Here is a 22,357-nt window from a genome sequence, read left to right as displayed (position 1 = left end):
TGACCTGGAAGACAGAATGGTGGAATTCACTGCTGCAGAACAGAATAAAGAAAAAAGAATGAAAAGAAATGAAGACAGCCTAAAAGACTTCTGGGACAACATTAAACACAACAACATTCACATTATAGGGGTCCCAGAAGGAGAAGAGAGAGAGAAAAACCAGAGAAAATATTTGAAGAGATTATAGTTGAAAACATCCCTAACATGGGAAAGTAAAGAGCCACCCAAGTCCAGGAAGCACAGAGAGTCCCACACAAGATAAACCCAAGGAGAAACATGCCAAGACACATAGTAATCAAATTGGCAACAATTAAAGACAAAGAAAAATTATCGAAAGCAGCAAGGGAAAAAGGACAAATAACAAACAAGGGAACTCCCATAAGGTTAACAGCTGATTTCTCAGCAGAAACTCTACAAGCCAGAAGGGAGTGGCATGATACACTTAAAGTGATGAAAGGGAGGAACCTACAACCAAGATTACTCTATCCAGCAAGGATCTCATTCAGATTCGATGGAGAAATCAAAAGCTTTACAGACAAGCAAAAGCTAAGAGAATTCAGCACCACCAAACCAACTCTACAACAAATGCTAAAGGAACTTCTCTAAGTGGGAAACACAAGAGAAGAAAAGGAACTACAAAAACAAACAAAACATTTAAGAAAATGGTCATAGGAACATACATATCGATAATTACCTTAAACGTGAATGGATTAAATGCTCCAACCAAAAGAAACAGGCTAGCTGAATGGGTACAAAAACAAGACCCATATATATGCTGTCTACAAGAGACCCACCTCAGACCTAGGGACACATACAGACTGAAAGTGAGGGGATGGAAAAAGATATTCCATGCAAATGGAAATCAAAAGAAAGCTAAGTAGCAATACTCATATCAGATAAAATAGACGTTAAAATAAAGAATGTTACAACAGACAAGGAAGGACACTACATAATGATCAAGGGATCAATCCAAGAAGAAGATATAACAATTATAAATATATATGCACCCAACATAGGAGCACCTCAATACATAAGGCAACTGCTAACAGCTCTAAAAGAGGAAATCGACAGTAACACAATAACAGTGGGGGACTTTAACACCTCACTTACACCAATGGACAGATCATCCAAACAGAAAATTAATAAGGAAATACAAGCTTTAAATGACACAATAGACCAGATAGATTTAATTGATATTTATAGGACATTCCATCCAAAAACAGCAGATTACACTTTCTTCTCAAGTGCGCACAGAACGTTCTCCAGGATAGATCACATCTTGGGTCACAAATCAAGCCTCAGTATATTTAAGAAAATTGAAATCATATCAAGCATCTTTTCTGATCGCAACGCCATGAGATTAAAAATCAATTACAGGGAAAAAAACATAAAACACACACACACGGAGGCTAAATACTACATTACTAAATAGCCAAGAGATCACTGAAGAAATCAAAGATGAAATCAAAAAATACCTAAAGACAAATGACAGTGAAAACACGATGATCCAAAACCTATGGGATGCAGTAAAAGCAATTCTAAGAGGGAAGTTTATAGCAATACAATTCTACCTCAAGAAACAACAAACATCTCAAATACACAATCTAACGATACATCTAAAGGAACTAAGAAAAGGAGAAACTAAGGAAAGAAGAACAAAAAACCTAAAGTTAGTTGAAGGAAAGAAATCATAAATATCAGAGCAGAAAAAAATAAAAAAGGGACAAAGAAAACAATAGCAAAGATCAATAAAACTAAAAGCTGGTTCTTTGAGAAGATAAACAAGATTGATAAACCATTAACCAGACTCATCAAGAAAAAGAGGGAGAGGACTCAAATCAATAAAATTAGAAATGAAATAGGAGAAGTTAAAACAGACACCACAGAAATACAAAGCATCCTAAGAGACTACTACAAGCAACTCTATGCCAATAAAATGGACAACCTGGAAGAAATGGACAAATTCTTACAAAGGTATAACCTTCCAAGACTGAACCAGGAAGAAATAGAAAATATGAACACACCAATCACAAGTAATGAAATTGAAACTGTGATTAAAATCTTCCAACAAACATAAGTCCAGGACCAGATGGCTTTACAGGTGAATTCTATCAAACATTTACAGAAGAGCTAACACCCATCCTTCTGACACTCTTCCAAAAAATTGCAGAGGAAGGAGCACTCCCAAACTCATTCTGTGAGGCCACCATCACCCTGATACCAAAACCAGACAAAGATACTACAAAAAAAGAAAATTACAGACCAATATCACTGATGAATATAGATGCAAAAATCCTCAACAAAATACTAGCAAACAGAATCTGACAACACATTAAAAGGATCATACACGATGATCAAGTGGGATGTATCCCAGGGATGCAAGGATTCTTCAATATATGCAAATCAATCAGTGTGATACACCATATTAACAAATTGAAGAATAAAAACCATATGATCATCTCAATAGAGGCAGAAAAAGCTTTTGACAAAATTCAATACCCATTAATGATAAATACTCTCCATAAAGTGGGCATAGAGGGAACCTACTTCAACATAATAAAAGCCATATACGACAAACCCACAGCAAACATCATTCTCAATGGTGAAAAACTGAAAGCATTTCCTCTAAGATCAGGAAGAAGACAAGGATGTCCACTCTCACCACTATTATTCAACTTAGTTTTGGAAGTCCTAGCCACGGCAATCAGAGAAGAAAAAGAAATAAAAGGAATACAAATTGGAAAAGAAGTAAAACAGTCACTGTTTGCAGATGACATGATACTATACATAGAGAATCCTAAAGATGCCACCAGAAAACTACTAGAGCTAATCAATGAATTTGGTGAAGCTGAAGGATACAAAATTAATGCACAGAAATCTCTTGCATTCCTATACACTAATGATGAAAAATCTGAAAGAGAAATTAAGGAAACACTCCTATTTACCATTGCAACAAAAAGAATAAAATACCTAGGAATAAACCTACCTAGGGAGACAAAAGAACTGTATGCAGAAAACTATGACACTGATGAAAGAAATTAAAGATGATACCAACAGATAGAGAGATATACCATGTTCTTGGATTGGAAGAATCAATATTGTGAAAATGACTATACTACCCAAAGCAATCTACAGATTCAATGCAATCTCTATCAAATTACCAATGGCATATTTTACAGAACTAGAACAAATAATCTTAAAATTTGTATGGAGACACAAAAGACCCCGAATAGCCAAAGCAGTCTTGAGGGAAAAAAACGGAGCTGGAGGAACCACACTCCCTGACTTCAGACTATACTAGAAAGCTACAGTAATCAAGACAATATGGTACTGGCACAAAAACAGAAACATAGATCAATGGAACAAGATAGAAAGCCCAGAGATAAACCCACGCACCTCTGGTCAACTAATCTATGACAAAGGAGGCAAGGATATGCAATGGAGAAAAGACAGTCTCTTCAATAAGTGGTGCTGGGAAAACTGGACAGCTACATGTAAAAAATGAAATTAGAACACCCCTTAACACCATATACAAAAATAAACTCAAAATGGATTCGAGACATAAGTGTAAGACTGGACACTATAAAACTCTTAGAGGAAAACATAGGAAGAACACTCTTTGACATAAATCACAGCAAGATCTTTTTTGATCCACCTCCTAGAGTAATGGAAATAAAAACAAAAATACACAAATGGGACCTAATGAAACTTCAAAGCTTTTGCACAGCAAAGGAAACTACAAACAAGACAAAAAGACAACCCTCAGAATGGGAGAAAATATTTGCAAATGAATCAACGGACAAAGGATTAATCTCCAAAATATATAAACAGCTCATGCAGCTCAATATTAAAGAAACAAACACCCAATCCAAAAATGGGCAGAAGACCTAAATAGACATTTCTCCAAAGAAGACATACAGATGGCCAAGAAGCACATGAAAAGCTGCTCAACATCACTAATTATTAGGGAAATGCAAATCAAAACTACAATGAGGTATCACCTCACACCAGTTAGAATGGGCATCATCAGAAAATCTACAAACAACAAATGTTGGCGAGGGTGTGGAGAAAAGGGAACCCTCTTGCACTGTTGGTGGGAATGTAAATGATACAACCACTATGGAGAACAGTATGGAGATTCCGTAAAAAACTAAAAATAGAATTACCATATGGCCCAGCAATCCCACTACTGGGCATATACCCAGAGAAAACCATAATTCAAAAAGACACATGCACCCCAATGTTCATTGCAGCACTATTTACAATAGCCAGGTCATGGAAGCAACCTAAATGCCCATCAACAGATGAATGGATAAAGAAGTTGTGGTACATATATACAATAGAATATTACTCAGCCATAAAAAGGAACAAAATTGAGTCATTTGTTGAGACGTGGATGGATCTAGAGACTGTCATACAGAGTGAAGTAAGTCAGAAAGAGAAAAACAAATATCGTATATTAATGCATATATGTGGAACCTAGAAAAATGGTACAGATGAACCAGTTTGCAGGGCAGAAATTGAGACACAGATGTAGAGAGCAAACATATGGACACCAAGCGGGGACAGTGGTTGGAGGTGGTGGGGGGTGGTGGTGGGGGGTGATGAATTGGGAGATTGGGATTGACATATATACACTGATGTGTATAAAATTGATGACTAATAAGAACCTCCTGTATAAAAAAATGAATAAAATAAAATTTAAAAAAAAAAGAAACGTGAATCAAAATAGATTTCACATATAGAAAATATTGATGAGCATTCATTGAATCAGTTGAAATATAGAACTAAGCAAAAACAAGTATTAAGAATAATTATTTCAGGAGAGAACTTAAATGTTAAACCTTGACATTAAAAACGTTGCATATTTGAAAGTTACCAAGAGAGTAAAAACAGTTCTCATCCCCCCCCCAAAAAAAGTAACTATTTATGCTGACAGACGTTAACTAGACTTATTGTTGTAATCATTTCACAATGTATACAAATATCAGATCATGCTGTGCACCTGAAACTAATGTTATATGTCAATTATACCTCATTTTGTAAAGCGACATGGAAAATAAGGGCAAAGAGAAAAATGAAGAATGTTAATTTCTGTAGCTTTCATAGTAACAAATAAGCAATACTGTATTTTTTTTTAAGTTTTAAAGACTGTTCTGGCCTCCTAGTGTTCCTTTTTTTAAACCATAAAAGAAATATTTCAAAAAATAAAATACTCTGTGGTAGAAAATCTTATGACTATTTCAATAACTTTCAGTTTCACTTTAGGTTTTTTTTTCTAAGGTCAAGTAAAATTAAATCTAAATATCTATCAAGTAGCTCCCGTAGTATGGTTTTCTTATTAAATTGTCTATATGTCAATTCTTAGATTTGTATGTATATAAAGGATCACTGGAAAGATGGTCACCATTTAATGTTAATAATGGTAATTTCTGGTTGGATGGGAGGGATTTTTATTTCCTTGGTACTATGCTTTTTTCTGCTTCACTTGACTTCTTCATAATGAGATATATCATCCACAAAATGTCATAATTAAGGCTATTATGAGGTTTAGAAATAAGCCAAATTTTTTAAGGGAATGATGTCTTAAAAAGTGGTTTTCAAACAAGCTCTTACTGACCTTATAAAATAGAACAGTAATGGCAGGTAATAAAGTAGAACCTGAATACTATGAGGATCACTCTTCCCTAAATGAAGGTCTACTTTTTTTTTTTTTTTTAATGGTTAATGAAAAACAAGAACTTTTAAAACTTTCTTGCAACAAACTCAACTAAGAAGGTATTAAAAACACAGCACGTTTATTTAAACTGTTACTCTTCATAATGCATTGAATCTTATCACAGGTCAATATCTTCATTCTATTACCTTATTGGGTACATTCATTAGTGTTATATAAACCTTCATATAAAATTAAAGAATTAAAAGTACAGCTAAGAACACAGTCATGATCTGCATGAGAGGATTCACCATGCACCCTAGTCCCTAATGTGGTTATTTTTTCTGTTTCCTGGGCCTCTTGAGCTTAGACTTGTTTTCATTTCAGAGAAAATAAAGTGGCTCTGCTGAGCTCTACCCCGCGAGGGCCCAGCCGCTGCTGCACTATCGGTGTGTGTTGACCCAGTGGTACCTGTCCACTCGGTGCCCAGCAGCAGGCCTGTGACCCTTAGGGATCTTATGCAATGCATGATAAACATTTCCTAGGAGGCCCATTCGGCCATCACCCATATTCTTTTTGTGGGGGATATGGAACCAAGATTGAAAGGGCTGTTTCAAGTTTTCAACCTGGGGAGAAAAAAAGAAGAAAAAGGGAGCATGATGATTTTCTGTAAACTAATAAGCCACTTCTAAGGATTAAATATAAACCCATAACTCACAGGTTCAACCTTTCAAAAGCATAGGAAATACAAATGAATAGAAATCAAAGTAGATCATTATCTTTGGAAAGTTGAGTTGCATTGGAGAGTATGAAGTAAGTCACTTCATATCTTTTAACAAAATTCTTTAGCCCAACCAAGAATTTTAAAAACAAAAAATTTAAAAATTTATTCAAATTAGTATATATTCCTGTGTTCTCTCCTACCTGATCCCCACCTCGCTCAACCCAAAACTATCTAATCACAATCTCTGGGGTTGAGGTCTAGAAACACCCATCTTAAACATCTCAGATGACCAATATAAATGTTTTGCAGACCACACTTTCAAAGGACATTGTTCTAAAAGAATATAGCTGACTACAGATCTGATCCTTAGATTAAGAAGATCTCTCTAAGCATAAAAATAGAATTAAGGGCAAACATTTTACTACATAATTTTAAACTTTACATATAGAACTAAATATGAACTACATATATAGTTTAGAAAACTAAACAAGCTAGGGGAAAAAAGTTTGCCAGTAATATGACAAGGGGTTAAAATATTTCTAACCTTTGAAAAGCCTTTAATAACACAGTAGGACCTCAAATGATAAATGGGTGAAGGAGAAAAAATTCATAAGACAGTAAGTACCTACAACATTTAGGTACATGGAGTTTTTGTTTTAATGTTTAATTTAATTAATAAAAATGATATTTTTCAATGAGAATACCCAATTTTAGGGAAAATGATAAACACTTTCACATAGAGCTGGTAAGACTACAAACAAAGACATCTTTCTAGAAGGTACTTTGTCCTGTGGTAAGAACTCATAAAATATCCATACCCAATGACCCAGTAATTACATGTCTGAGAATCAGATCTCTAGAAATAACTTAGAATTCTGACATCTCTGTAAAAATTAGTTTTTTTAATATCACAACAATGTGAAAACAACCTAGATGTCTTCCAATAATACATTAGCTAAATAAATTATAAGGGAAGCAAATGATTTAAAATGTAAAATATTTAAATTGCTTTAACGTGTCAATACATAAGTGATTAAGAAAACAAATTTACATACATACAAATGGTCAGAGATTCTCCCTAAATCAGTGAGCACTCAGCCAAGTAGAGGGTATAAAGAGAGAGAAGGAAGAAAAAAAGACAGAAAAGCTTTTGCCAGAATATTATTATTGTGATTTTAATCTTTATAATCTTTCCATATTTTCCAATTATTTGTTTCTTTGCTTTTACAGTGAGCATACTCTTTTTAGAATTAGAGTAGAAAAAAAAAATGTACAGAGAAGAAGTGGAGAACACTTTACCTGATAAATACTCTTGGGATTGCTGACTTTAGGAATTATCTGAGGTTCTTTGTTACAACTTTCTTCATCAGAGGAAGTGCCAGAGGAGTAGTCTAACGTGGCTCTATTAACAGCATCACTGATTTGTTGGGATAATTCCCATTCCTCCCATCTGTCTTTGAAAGAAGCAATTGTAAATGGATGATTTTTCTCGCCATACCTAAGTAGGAAAGGAAAATAAAGCATTCATTAGGGATTCAAATTCTCACAGGTTTTATCTCTAATCTTTTCTGGAAACAACTCAGTAATTTACAAGAAGAGTTACTTTAAAAAAAAGAAAACAAATTCTGAGAGCTTGGCCAAGATAGTGGAGTAGGAAGACACTGAGCCTACCTCCTCTCACGGGCACACCAAGATTACAACTATTTAGAGAGCAAGTATTGATGAGAGACCGGAATCTAGCAGAAAAGATCTTCTACAACTAAAGTTATAGAGAAGGAACCACAATGAGACGAGTAAGAGGGGCAGAGTCATGGTATAGGTCAGACCCATACCCCTGGGTGGGCAACACACAAGTGGGCGGCTAATTACAGTTGTAGAGGTTCTCCCGAAGAAGCAATGGGTCTGAGCCCCACATGGAGCTTTCCAGACCAGGGATCCTGTACCAGGAAGATGAGCCCCCAGAATGCTTGGCTTTGAAGGCCAGTGGGGCTGACTTTAGGAAAGTCAGAGGGCTGTGGGAAATAGAGATGCCACTCGTAAAGGGCCCACACAAAATCTCCAGGACCCAGGGCAGAAGCAGTAATTTGAAAGGAGCCTGGGTCAGACCCACCAGCTGATCTTGGAGAGCCTCCTGGAGAGGCAGGGGGCAACTTGAGCTTATCCTGGGGACACAGACACTGGCAGCAACCATTTTGGGGAGCTTGTTCTACCACGTGGACATTCGTGCTGGCAAGCGCCATTTTGAAATCCTCCCTCTAGCTTATTAGCACCAGGACCCAGACCCGCCCATCAGCCCATCAGCCCATCAGCACCAGTGCTGAGATGCCTCAGGCCAAGCAACTAGCCAGGTGGGAAAACAGCCCCACCTACTAGCAGGCACATGGCCTTAAGACCCCCTGAACCCACAGCTGCCCCAGGAAGCAGCACTGTCCAACAGAGGGCCCAGGGCCTGACCCCACACACTAGTGCACCAGCACTAGCCCCAGGACCCACAGGGCCCTGCAGGCAGAGACCCCAGGACCCAGCTCTGCCTACCAGTGGGAAGTAATCGGCCCTAGGATGCCCTGGACCCTGCCCCCACCACCAATGAGCCAGCACTAGCCTAGGGAGGAACCTCACCCACCAGTGGACATCCTCAAGACCCCTGGGCCCTGGCCTCACCCACAAGTGGGCAGGCACCAGCCCCAGGACCACCATAACCCCACAGCCTGCCATGGCAAGACCCAGCCCACCCACCAGCAGGCTAACATCAGCTCCAAGATCACCTAGGCCCAGGCCCCATCTACCAACAGTCCAACACTAGCTCTGAGACACCTTGGGTCCCTCAGCCAGCCATTCAGGGGTCCAGCCCCACCTACCAGCAAGCCAAAACAACCTTTGGGACACCCCAGACCCTGTAGCCAGCTATGTCAGGGAGCTGCCCCACCCCACAGCAGGCCTACACCAGCTAACTCTAGGACCCAAAGGCCCTGCAGCCAGAAATCTCAGGACTCAGCCCTAGTGAGCCAGTGAGCCAACACTAGCCCCAGCACCCTCTCAACCACAGCCTGACCCCCTGGCAGGCCAACACCAGCTCCAGGAAACCATGAACCCCCTCAGCCAGCCACATTGGGATCCAGCCCCATTCACCAATGGGCCAGCACCAACTCTGAGACACTCCAGAATGCACAACCAGTTGTATCAGGAACCAACCCTGCCCACCAGCAGGCTGACACTAGAACTGGAAACCTCAGCCCCACAACCACCAAGGCCAGAACCCAGCTCTGCCCATCAGTGAGCCAGCACTAGCCCTGGGACCCCCTTCCCCATGGTTCCACAGTCAGCTGCCTCATGACCCAACCCCACAACCAGCAGCTGGCAGCCTCCATACAAGGCAGGGCCTGGCAACCAATCAGATCAGGGACCAGCCCCACCTACTAGACCACCAACAGTAGTCAGTCGACCACAACATAAGGACCCACACAGCCCACATAGGGGGCACCCCTAGAGCATATACCTCTGGTGACCGGAGGGGAGTGCACTGCTGGGATGCACAGGATGTCTCCTACAAAAGGCTACTTCTCCAAAGCCAGGAAATGTTATCAACCAACCGGATACATAGAAATAAAAACAAATTAGGCAAAATGAGGAAACAGAGGTACATGTTCCAAATGAAGGAACAGGATAAAACCCCAGAAGAAGAATTAAGTGGAGAAAGGCAATCTACCCAATAAAGAGTTGAAGGTAATGATCATAAAGATGAACAAAGAACTTGGGAGAAGAATGGAGGGAAATAGTGAGAAGTTAAACAAAGAGTTAGAAGATAGAGAAGAACAAAGCAGAACTGGAGATTACAGTAAATGAAGTGAAAATACACGAGAAGGAATCAACAGTAGATTAGATGATACAGAGGAACAGATCAGTGAGCTGGAAGACAGAGTAATAGAAGTCACTGAAGCTGAAACAGAAAAAAAGAATAAAAAGAAATTAGAATATTTTAAGAGATCTCTGGAACACCACCAAGCATGCTAACATTCGCATTATAGGGATCCTAGAAGGAGAAGAGGAAAAGGGTCAGAGAATATATTTGAAGACATAATAGCTGAAAACTTCCCTACCTGGCAGAGGAAACAGATATCCAGGTCCAGGAAACACAGAGAGCCTCAAACAGGATCAACCCAAGGAGGACCACAGCAAGATACATTGTAATTAAAATGGCAAAAATTAAAGATAAAGAAAAGATATTAAAAGCAAGGGAAAAGCAACAAGTTGCATATAAGGGGACTCCCCATAAAGCTATCAGCTGACTTTTCAGCAGAAACTCTGCAGGTCAGAAGGGTGTGTTGCAGTATATTTAAAGTGATGAAATGAAAAACCTATAGTCAAGAATATTCTACTTGGCAAGGCTTACCCTCAGATTTGAAAGAGAGATCAAAATTTTACAGATAAGCAAAAGCTAAAAGAGTCCAGCATCACCAAAGCAGCTTTACAAGAAATGTTAAAAGGGGCTTTGCTAAGCAAAAAAGAAAAACCACAACTAGAAACATGAAAATTATGAAAGGTAAGCTCATTGGTAAAGGCAAAATATACAATAAAGGCAGTAAGATCAACCACATACAAAGCTAATAGGAAGGTTAAAAGACAAAAGTAGTAAAATTGCCTAGATCTGCAATAAGTAGTTAAGGAATACACAAAACAATTAGATGGAAACTATGATGTCAAAAAACAGTAATCATGAGGGGGTAGGAGTAAAAATGCAGGTTTGTTAAAATGCATTTGAAATTAAGAGATCAGCAACTTAAATAATCACATATGTAGATTGCTATATATAAACCTCATGGTAACCAAAAATTAAATCCATAATAGATACACAAAAAACAGAAAGAAATTTGAACATAACACTAAAGATAGTCATCAAATAACAAGGGAAGAGAGAAAAGAAGAAAGGAACAAAATAACTACAAAAACAACACCAAAACAATTAATAAACTGGCTATAAGTACATATCAATCAATAATTACGTTAAATGTAACTGGAATAAACGTTCTAATCAAAAGACATAGAGTGAGTGAAGATACAAAAACAATACTCATATATTTGCTGTCTACAAGAAACTCACTTCATATCTAAAGACACACATACACTGAAAGTGAGAGGACAGAAAAAGGTATACCATGGAAATAAGAAATGAAAAGAAAGCCAGGGTAGCAATACTTACACCAGACAAAGTAGACTCTAAGACAAAGTAGACTTTAAAACAAAAACTGTAACAAGAGACAAAGAAGGACATTACATAATGATCAAGGGATCAATCCAAGAAGAAGGTATAACAGTTGTAAATATATATGTACCCAACATAGGAGCACCTAAATATGTAAAGTTAATATTAACAGAGATAAAGGGACAACTTAACAGTAACACAATAATAGTAGGGGACTTTAACTCCCCACTTATATCAATGGACAGATCATCCAGACAGAAAATCAGGAAGGAAACACTAGCCTTAAATGACACAGTAGACCAAATGGACCTAACAGATATCTACAGGGCATTCCATCCAAAAGCAGCAGAATACACATTCTTTTCAAGTGTACATGGAACATTCTCCAGGACAAATCACATGCTAGGCCACAAATCAATTCTCAGTACATTTAAGTAGACTAAAATCATATTGAGCATCTTTTCTGACCACAATGCTGCAAAACTAGAAATCACTATAAGGAAACTGCAAAAAAATCCCCACAAACATGTAAAGGCTAAACAATATAAACTAAACAACCAATGGATCATTGAAGAAATCAAAGAGGAAATCAAAAAATACCTGGAGACAAATGAAAACAAAAACACAATGATCCAAAAATCTATGGGATGCAGCAAAAGTAGTTCTAAGAGGGAAGTTTATAGTGATACAAGCCTACCTTGGGAAACAAAAGTCTCAAACAGACTAACCTTACACCTAAAGAAACTAGAAGAAGACAAATAAAGTCCAAAGTTGGTAGAAGGAAAGAAATTATAAATATCAGAGCAGAAATGAAATAGAGACAAAAAACAAACAAACAAAAAAAGATCAATGAAACTAAGAGGTGGTTCTTGAAAAGATAAACAAAATTGATAAACCTTTAGCCAGACTCATCAAGAGAAAAAGAGAGGGCCCAAATCAATAAAATCAGAAATAAAAAAGAAGTTACAAACAAAAAAAAAATCACAAGATATTACTATGAATAACCATATGCAAATAAAATGGACAACCTAGAAGAAATGGACAAATTCCTAGAACTGTACAATCTCCCAAGACTGAATCAGGCTGAAATAGAAAACATGAACAGACCAATTATCAGTAAAGAAATTGAATTAATAATGGAAAAAAAAAAACTCCCAACAAACAAAATTCCAGGACCAGACAGCTTTACAGGTGAGTTCTAGCAAACATTCAGAGAAGAGTGAACACCTATCCTCCTCAAACTCTTCCAAAAAATTGCAGAGGAAGGAACACTTCCAAACTCATTCTATGAGGCCACAACACCCTGATACCAAAACCAGACAAAGATATCACAGAAAAAAATTACAGGTCAGTATTGTTGATGAACATAGATGCAAAAATCCTCAACAAAATATTAGCGAATCAAATCCAACAATACATTAAAAGGATCATACACCATGTCAAGTGGGATTTATCCCAGGAATGCAAGGATGGTTCAATAACCGCAAATCAATGCAATACATCACATTAACAAGTTGAATAAAAGATCCTATTATCATCTCAATAGATGCACAAAAATCTTTTACACTATTCAACATTCATTTATAATAAAAACTCTCCACAAAGTGGGTATAGAGAGAACATCTCTCAACATAACAAAGGCCATATATGGTAAGTCCACAGCTAACATCATACTCATGATAAAAAGCTGACAGCATTTCCTCTAAGATCAGAACAAGACAAAGATACCGACTCTCACCTCTTTTATTCAACATAGTATTCAAAACTCTAGACACAGCAATCCAACAAGAAAAGAAAAAGAAAAAGAAAAGGAATCCAAATTGGAAAGGAAGAAGTAAAACTGTCACTGTTTGGAGATGACATGATAGTATACATAGAAAATCCTAAAGACACCACCAGAAAACAATTTGGTAAAATTGCAGAATACAAAATTAGTATACAGAAATTTGTTGCAGAAATCTGTTACATTTCTACACACTAACAATGAACTATCAGAAAGAAATTAAGAAAACAATCTCATTTACCATCACATCAAAAAGAATAAAATACCTAAGAATAAATCTAACTAAGGAGGTAAAAAGACCTGTACTCAGAAATTTATAAAACACTGATGAAAGAAACTGAAGACAAAAAGAGATGGAAAGACATACCATGTTCATGGATTGGAAGAATTAATATTGTTAAAATAACCATACTACCCAAGGCGATCTACAGATTCAGTGCTATCCCTATCAAAATACTAATGGCATTTTTCACAGAACTATAGCAAATAATTCTAAGATTTGTATGAAAACACAAAAGACCCCAAATAGCCAAAGCAATCTTGAGAAAGAACAGAGCTGGAGGTATCAAGCTCCCGCACTTCAGCCTGTACTACAAAACTCTGGTAATCAAAACAGTATGATACTGGCACAAAAATAGACACATATATCAGTGGAAGAGAATAGAGAGCCCAGAAATAAACCCATGCACCTATGGTTAATTAATCTATAACAGAGAGGCAAGAATATACAATGGGGAAAAGACATTCTCTTCAATAAGTGGTGCTGGGACAACAGGGCAGCTACAAGTAGAGAATGAAATTAGAACAGTTTCTTACACCATATAAAGAATAAACTCAAAATGGATTAAAGACCTATATGTTAGACTGCAAACGATATAAACTCCTAGAGGAAAACATAGGCAGAACCCTGATATAAATTGTAGTAATTTTTTTTTTTGGATCTGTCTCCTAAGGCAAAGAAAACAAAAACGAAAATAAACAAATGGGACCTAATGAAACTTCAAAGCTTTTGCACAACAAAGGAAACCATCAAGAAAGCAAAAAGATAACCTACTGAATGGAAGAAAATATTTACAAGTAACATAACTGACAAGGGATTAATGTCCACAATATATAGACGGCTCATACAACTCAATATGAAAAAAAAAACAACAAACAAACAACCCAGTCAAAAAATGGACAGATCGGATTGGTTCAAGATGGCGGAGTAGAAGGACGTGCTCTCACTCCCTCTTGCGAGAGCACCGGAATCACAACTAACTGCTGAACGATCATCAAAAGGAAGACACTGGAACTCACCAAAAAAGATACCCCACATCCAAAGACAAAGGAGGAGCCACAATGATATGGTAAGAGGGGCGCAATCACAATAAAATTAAATCCCATAACTACTGGGTGGGTGACTCACAAACTGAAGAACACTTACACTACAGAATTCCACCTACTAGAGTGAAGGCTGTGAGCCCAACGTCAGGCTTCCCAACCTGGGCGTCCAGCAACGGGAGGAGGAATTCTTAGAGAATCAGATTTTGAAGGCTAGCGGGATTTCATTGCAGGACTTCGACAGGACTGGGGGAAACAGAGACTTCACTCTTGGAGGGCACACAGAAAGTAGTGTGTGCATCGGGACCCAGGAGAAGGAGCAGTGACCCCATAGGAGACTGAACAAGACCTACCTGCTAGTGTTGGAGGGTCTCCTGCAGAGGCGGGGGGTGGCTGTGTCTCACCGTGAGGACAAGGACATTGGCAGCAGGAGTTCTAGGAATTACTCCTTGTTGTGAGCCCCCCCAGAGTCTTCCATTAGCCTCACCAAAGAGCCCAGGTAGGCTCCAGTGCTGGGTCACCTCAGGCCAAACACCCAACAGGGAGGAAACCCAGCCCCACCCATCAGCAGACAAGCAGATTAAAGTTTTACTGAGCTCTGCCCACCAGAGCAACAGCCAGCTCTACCCACCACCAGTCCCTCCCATCAGGAAACTTGCACAAGCCTCTTAGTTAGCCTCATCCACCAGAGGGCAGACAGCAGAAGCAAGAAGAACTACAATCCTGCAGCCTGTGGAACAAAAACCACATTCACAGAAAGATAGACAAGATGAAAAGCCAGAGGGCTATGTACCAGATGAAGGAACAAGATAAAACCCCAGAAAAACAACTCAATGAAGTGGAGATAGGCTACATTCCAGAAAAAGAATTGAGAATAATGATAGTGAAGATGATCCAGGACCTTGGAAAAAGAGTGGAGGCAAAGATTGAGAAGATGCAAGAAATGTTTAACAAAGACCTAGAAGAATTAAAGAACACACACACACAGAGGACCAATACAATAAGTGAAAAGAAAAATACACTAGAAGGAATCAATAGGAGAATAACTGAGGCAGAAGAACAGATAAGTGACCTGGAAGACAGAATGGTGAAATTCACTGCTGCAGAACAAAATAAAGAAAAAAGAAATGAAGACAGCCTAAGAGACCTCTGGGACAACATTAAACACAAAACATTTGCATTATAGGGATCCCAGAAGGAGAAGAGAGAGAGAGAAAGGATCCTAGAAAATATTTGAAGAGATTATAGTCGAAAACTTCCCTAACATGGGAAAGGAAATAGCCACCCAAGTCCAGGAAGCGCAGAGACTCCCATACAGGATAAACCCAAGGAGAAACACACTGAGATACAACATAACCAAATTGGCAAAAATTAAAGACACAGAAAAATTATTGAAAGCAGCAAGGGGAAAATGGCAAATAACATACAAGGGAACTCCCATAAAGTTAACAGCTGATTTCTCAGCAGAAACTCTACAAGCCAGAAGGGAGTGGCAAGACATATTTAAAGTGACGAAAGGGAAGAACCTACAACCAAGATTACTCTACCCAGCAAAGATCTCATTCAGATTTGATGGAGAAATCAAAAGCTTTACAGACAAGCAAAAGCTAAGAGAATTCAGCACAACCAAACCAGCTCTACAACAAAAGCTAAAGGAACTTCTCTAAGTGGGAAACACAAGAGAAGAAAAAGAACTACAAAAGCAAACACAAAACAATTAAGAAAATGGTCATAGGAACATACATATCGATAATTACCTTAAATGTGAATGGATTAAATGCTCCAACCAAAAGAAACAGAACCACTGAATGGATACAAAAACAAGACCCATATATATGCTGTCTACAAGAGACCCACTTCAGACCTAGGGACACATACAGACTGAAAGTGAGGGGATGGAAAAAGATATTCCAAGCAAATGGAAATCAAAAGAAACCTGGAGTAGCAATACTCATATCAGATAAAATAGGCTTTAAAATAAAGAATGTTACAAGAGACAAGGAAGGACACTACAAATGATCAAGGGATCAATCCAAAAAGAGGATATAATAATTATAAATATATGTTCACCCAACATAGGAGCACCTCAATACATAAGGCAACTGCTAACAGCTCTAAAAGAGGAAATCAACAGTAACACAATAACAGTGGGGGACTTTAACACCTCACTTACACCAACGGACAGATCATCCAAACAGAAAATTAATAAGGAAACACAAGCTTTAAAAGACACAATAGACCAGATAGATTTAATTGATATTTATAGGACATTCCATCCAAACAACAGCAGATTACACTTTCTTCTCAAGTGTACATGGAACATTCTCCAGGATAGATCACATCTTGGGTCACAAATCAAGCCTCAGTATATTTAAGAAAATTGAAATCATATCAAGCATCTTTTCTGATCACAACGCTATGAGATTAGAAATCAATTACAGGGAAAAAACATAAAACACACACACACGGAGGCTAAATACTACATTACTAAATAGTCAAGAGATCACTGAAGAAATCAAAGATGAAACAAAAAACTACCTAGAGACAAATGACAGTGAAAACACGATGATCCAAAACCTATGGGATGCAGTAAAAGCAATTCTAAGAGGGAAGTTTATAGCAATACAATTCTACCTCAAGAAACAACAAACATCTCAAATACACAATCTAACGATACACCTAAAGGAACTAAGAAAAGGAGAAACTAAGGAAAGAAGAACAAAAAACCTAAAGTTAGTTGAAGGAAAGACATCATAAATATCAGAGCAGAAAAAAACGAAAAAGAGACAAAGAAAACAATAGCAAAGATCAATAAAACTAAAAGCTGGTTCTTTGAGAAGACATAAAAGATTGATAAACCATTAGCCAGACTCATCAAGAAAAAGAGGGAGAGGACTCAAATCAATAAAATTAGAAATGAAAAAGGAGAAGTTACAACAGACACCGCAGAAATACAAAGCATCCTAAGAGACTACTACAAGCAACTCTATGCCAATAAAATGGACAACCTGGAAGAAATGGACAAATTCTTACAAAGGTATAACCTTCCAAGACTGAACCAGGAAGAAATAGAAAATATGAACACACCAATCACAAGTAATGAAATTGAAACTGTGATTAAAAATCTCCCAACAAACAAAAGTACACGACCAGATGGCTTTACAGGTGAATTCTATCAAACATTTAGAGAAGAGTTAACACCCATCCTTCTCAAACTCTTCCAAAAATTGCAGAGGAAGGAACACTCCCAAACTCATTCTGTGAGGCCACCATCACCCTGATACCAAGACCAGACAGGGATACTACAAAAAAAGAAAGTTACAGACCAATATCACTGATGAATATAGATGCAAAAATCCTCAACAAAATACTAGCAAACAGAATCCGACAACACATTAAAAGGATCATACAGCACGATCAAGTGGGATTTATCCCAGGGATGCAAGGATTCTTCAATATATGCAAATCAATCAATGTGATACACCATATTAACAAACTGAAGAAGAAAAACCATATGATCATCTCTATAGATGCAGAAAAAGCTTTTAACAAAATTCAACACCCATTTATGATAAAATCTATCCAGAAAGTGGGCATAGAGGGAACCTACCTCAACATAATAAAAGCCATATACAACAAACCCACAGCAAGCATCATTTTCAATGGTGAAAAACTGAAAGCATTTCTTCTAAAATCAGGAACAAGACAAGGAGGTCCACTCTCACCACTATTATTCAACATAAAGTCCTAGCCACGGCAATCAGAGAAGAAAAAGAAATAAAAGGAATACAAATTGGAAAAGAAGTAAAACTGTCACTGTTTGCAGATGACATGATACTATACATAGAGAATCCTAAAGATGCCACCAGAAAACTACTAGAGCTAATCAATGAATTTGGTGAAGCTGAAGGATACAAAATTAATGCACAGAAATCTCTTGCATTCCTATACACTAATGATGAAAAATCTGAAAGAGAAATTAAGGAAACACTCCTATTTACCATTGCAACAAAAAGAATAAAATACCTAGGAATAAACCTACCTAGGGAGACAAAAGAGCTGTATGCAGAAAACTATGACACTGATGAAAGAAATTAAAGATGATACCAACAGATAGAGAGATATACCATGTTCTTGGATTGGAAGAATCAATATTGTGAAAATGACTATACTACCCAAAGCAATCTACAGATTCAATGCAATCTCTATCAAATTACCAATGGCATATTTTACAGAACTAGAACAAATAATCTTAAAATTTGTATGGAGACACAAAAGACCCCGAATAGCCAAAGCAGTCTTGAGAGAAAAAAACGGAGCTGGAGGAATCAGACTCCCTGACTTCAGACTATACTAGAAGCTACAGTAATCAAGACAATATGGTACTGGCACAAAAACAGAAACATAGATCAATGGAACAGGATAGAAAGCCCAGAGATAAACCCACGCACCTCTGGTCAACTAATCTATGACAAAGGAGGCAAGGATATACAATGCAGAAAAGACAGACTCTTCAATAAGTGGTGCTGGGAAAACTGGACAGCTACATGTAAAAGAATGAAATTAGAACAGTCCCTAACACCAAACACAAAAATAAACTCAAGATGGATTAGAGACCTAAATGTAAGATGGGATACTATAAAACTCTTAGAGGAAAACATAGGAAGAACACTCTTTGACATAAATCACAGCAAGATCTTTTTTGATCCACCTCCTAGAGTAATGGAAATAAAAACAAAAATAAACAAATGGGACCTAATGAAACTTCAAAGCTTTTGCACAGCAAAGGAAACCACAAACAAGGCGAAAAGACAACCCTCAGAATGGGAGAAAATATTTGCAAATGAATCAACGGACAAAGGATTAATCTCCAAAATATATAAACAGCTCATGCAGCTCAATATTAAAGAAACAAACAACCCAATCCAAAAATGGGCAGAAGACCTAAACAGACATTTCTCCAAAGAAGACATACAGATGGCCAAGAAGCACATGAAAAGCTGCTCAACATCACTAATCATTAGAGAAATGCAAATCAAAACTACAATGAGGTGTCACCTCACACTGGTCAGAATGGCCATCATCAGAAAATCTACAAACTACAAATGCTGGAAAGGGTGTGGAGAAAAGGGAACCCTCTTGCACTGTGGGTGGGAATGTAAATTGATACAGTCACTATGGAGAACAGTATAGAGGTTCCTTAAAACACTAAAAATAGAATTACCAAATGACCCAGCAATCCCACTACTGGGCATATACCCAGAGAAAACCATAATTCAAAATGCCACATGCACCCCAATATTCATTGCACCACTATTTACAATAACCAGGACATGGAAGCAACCTATATGTCCATCAACACATGAATGGATAAAGAAGTTGTGGTAAATATATACAGTGAAATATTACTCAGCCATAAAAAGGAACGAAATTGAGTCATTTGCAGAGACGTGGATGGATCTAGAGACTGTCATACAGAGTGAAGTAAGTCAGAAAGAGAAAAACAAATATCGTATATTAACGCATATATGTGGAACCTAGAAAAATGGTACAGATGAACCGGTTTGCAGGGCAGAAAGTGAGACACAGATGTAGAGAACAAACATATGGACACCAAGGGGGGAAAGTGGTGGGGGGGGGGGTGGTGTGATGAATTGGGAGATTGGGATTGACATATATACACTAATAAGTATAAAATGGGTAACTAATAAGAACCTGCTGTACAAAATATAAATAAAATAAAATTCAAAAAAAAAAATGTGCAGAAAACCTGAATAGACATTTTTCCAAAGAAATGGACATACAAACGGCTAACAGGCACATAAAGAGATGCTCAACATCTTACATTATCAGAGAAATGCAAATCAAAACAATGAGACATCACCTCACACCTGTCAGAATGGCTATCATCAAAATGTCTACAAATAACAAATGTTGGCATGAACATGGAGAAAATGGAACCCTTGTACACTATCGGTGGGAATGTAAATTGGTGCAGCCACTATGGAAAACAGTATGGAGGTTCCTCAAACTAAAAGTAGGATTACCATATGATCCAGCAATATATATCCTGGGTATATATCCAGGAAAAAAACACTCCTGGGTACATATCCAGAAAATTCAAAACATTGCATGCACCCCAATATTCAGAGCAGCACTATTTACAATAGCCAAGACATGGTAGCAACCCAAGTGTCCATCAACAGATGAATGGATAAAGAAGATGTGGCATATATATATACAACTGAGTACTACTCAGCCATAAAAAAGAATGAAATTCTGCCATTTGCAGCAACATGGATGGACCTAGAGAATATTATGCTTAGTGAACTAAGTCAGACAGAGAAAGTCAAATACTGTATGATATCATTTATATGTGGGATCTAAAAAATAAAACATATGTATATAGCAAAACAGAAACAGACTCAGCAGACATAGAGAACAAACTAGTGGTTACCAGCAGGGCAAAGGGAAGTGGGGAGGGGAAAGATAGGGGTAGGTACAAACTACTATGTATAAAATAAATAAGCTACAAGGATACAGTACTGCACAGGGAATATAGCCAATGTTTCATAATAAATTTAAATGGGGTATAATCTGTAAAAACTTTGAATTACTATGTTGTATATCTGAAACTAATATAATTTTGTAAATCAACTATACTTCAATTAAAAAAAAAACAAATTGAAATGGTTTGACAGCAAAGCACATTGAGAGACATTATGACCTTCAGCTACTAATACTGTCATAATTGGCAGGGGTCAAGGAGTCTATAAAAGCTTTCTAGGAATTAACTAAGATAAAGTCAGACTACTTTCTTTCGATTCAACTGATGGACTGAATTGCTGATGGTAAATAACTCCTCTTCCCCCTTGATACTGCCTATAATACTTGGACATTATAATCTACAGTTGGCAATATGATGCAGTGATTAAAGTCAAATTTCAAATACTATGCAAAAATCTTTGTGCTTCCCACTCCATCCACCCTAATTGGGAAGTCTGTTTTGTCTGATATAGTTTGCATCTAGTCTTAGTCACCCTGTGCCCTCCCTGCTAATCCAGGGCTTTGGAGTATCACCTTTCACAAAGGTGCATAGAGCTGACTAAATATCCTAAGGTTTCCAAGGGTCACAGAGCACACAAACTAACTCCAATGAGATTACTCACCTACAGCACACTTCAAAGGGATCTACCCATATGGTCATCTCCTTTGGAAGTCCCAGGTGAGAAAAATCCACATTACTTTCAGCACAAGCCCTTTCTAGAATAGGATCTTTATTCTGATTATTGTTTATCCTGATACACCTTTAAAAACAAGGAAAGGGAAACAAAGACGTGGTGACAGGTACTTTAGCTGGAGAATCATGTTGTAGGCAAGAAACTCCAATACACACAGCTCCCACCTCACTCCCATCTTTCCTCAACTCCTCGGCAACCCTCCAGTTTTACAGCAAGAGTAAAATACCGACTTTTTACACAGCAACTCAGAACATGGATTCCATTACTAAGTCACACCAAAGGTTCACTGTATAGCCTTCAGGGTAAACGCAAGTTAGAAATTGTTTAATCCACCTCACATAAAGAGGTTTGCCCTATAGTTTTTGACTTGTACTGTCATCTACCACATCTCCTTTTTTCAAGTCCAAGTTCAAACAAATAAATTTGAGCC

At 37.6% G+C, this 22,357-nt stretch overlaps 1 protein-coding gene across 1 annotated transcript in view; it reads right to left on the bottom strand.

The window, feature by feature from the left end:
• Positions 1 to 637: 637 nt before the first annotated feature.
• BTG4 (BTG anti-proliferation factor 4) overlaps positions 638 to 22,357 on the bottom strand; it is a 29,779-nt gene continuing 8,059 nt past the window's right edge. Inside the window, exons 2-4 of the mRNA XM_082343579.1 lie at positions 21,856 to 21,993; positions 7,680 to 7,878; positions 638 to 6,282 (exon numbers count right to left, since the gene is read on the bottom strand). Of these exons, the coding sequence (XP_082199705.1) occupies positions 6,100 to 6,282; positions 7,680 to 7,878; positions 21,856 to 21,993 (520 nt within the window). The 3' untranslated portion in view covers positions 638 to 6,099. The remainder of the gene's footprint in view (positions 6,283 to 7,679; positions 7,879 to 21,855; positions 21,994 to 22,357) is intronic.

This window comes from Balaenoptera borealis, assembly GCF_965194805.1.
Source record: "Balaenoptera borealis genome assembly, chromosome: 11".
Lineage (NCBI taxonomy): Eukaryota > Metazoa > Chordata > Mammalia > Artiodactyla > Balaenopteridae > Balaenoptera > Balaenoptera borealis.
The sequence above is the reverse complement of the archived record's forward strand: the minus strand, read 5'-3'. Positions and strand labels throughout refer to the sequence as shown.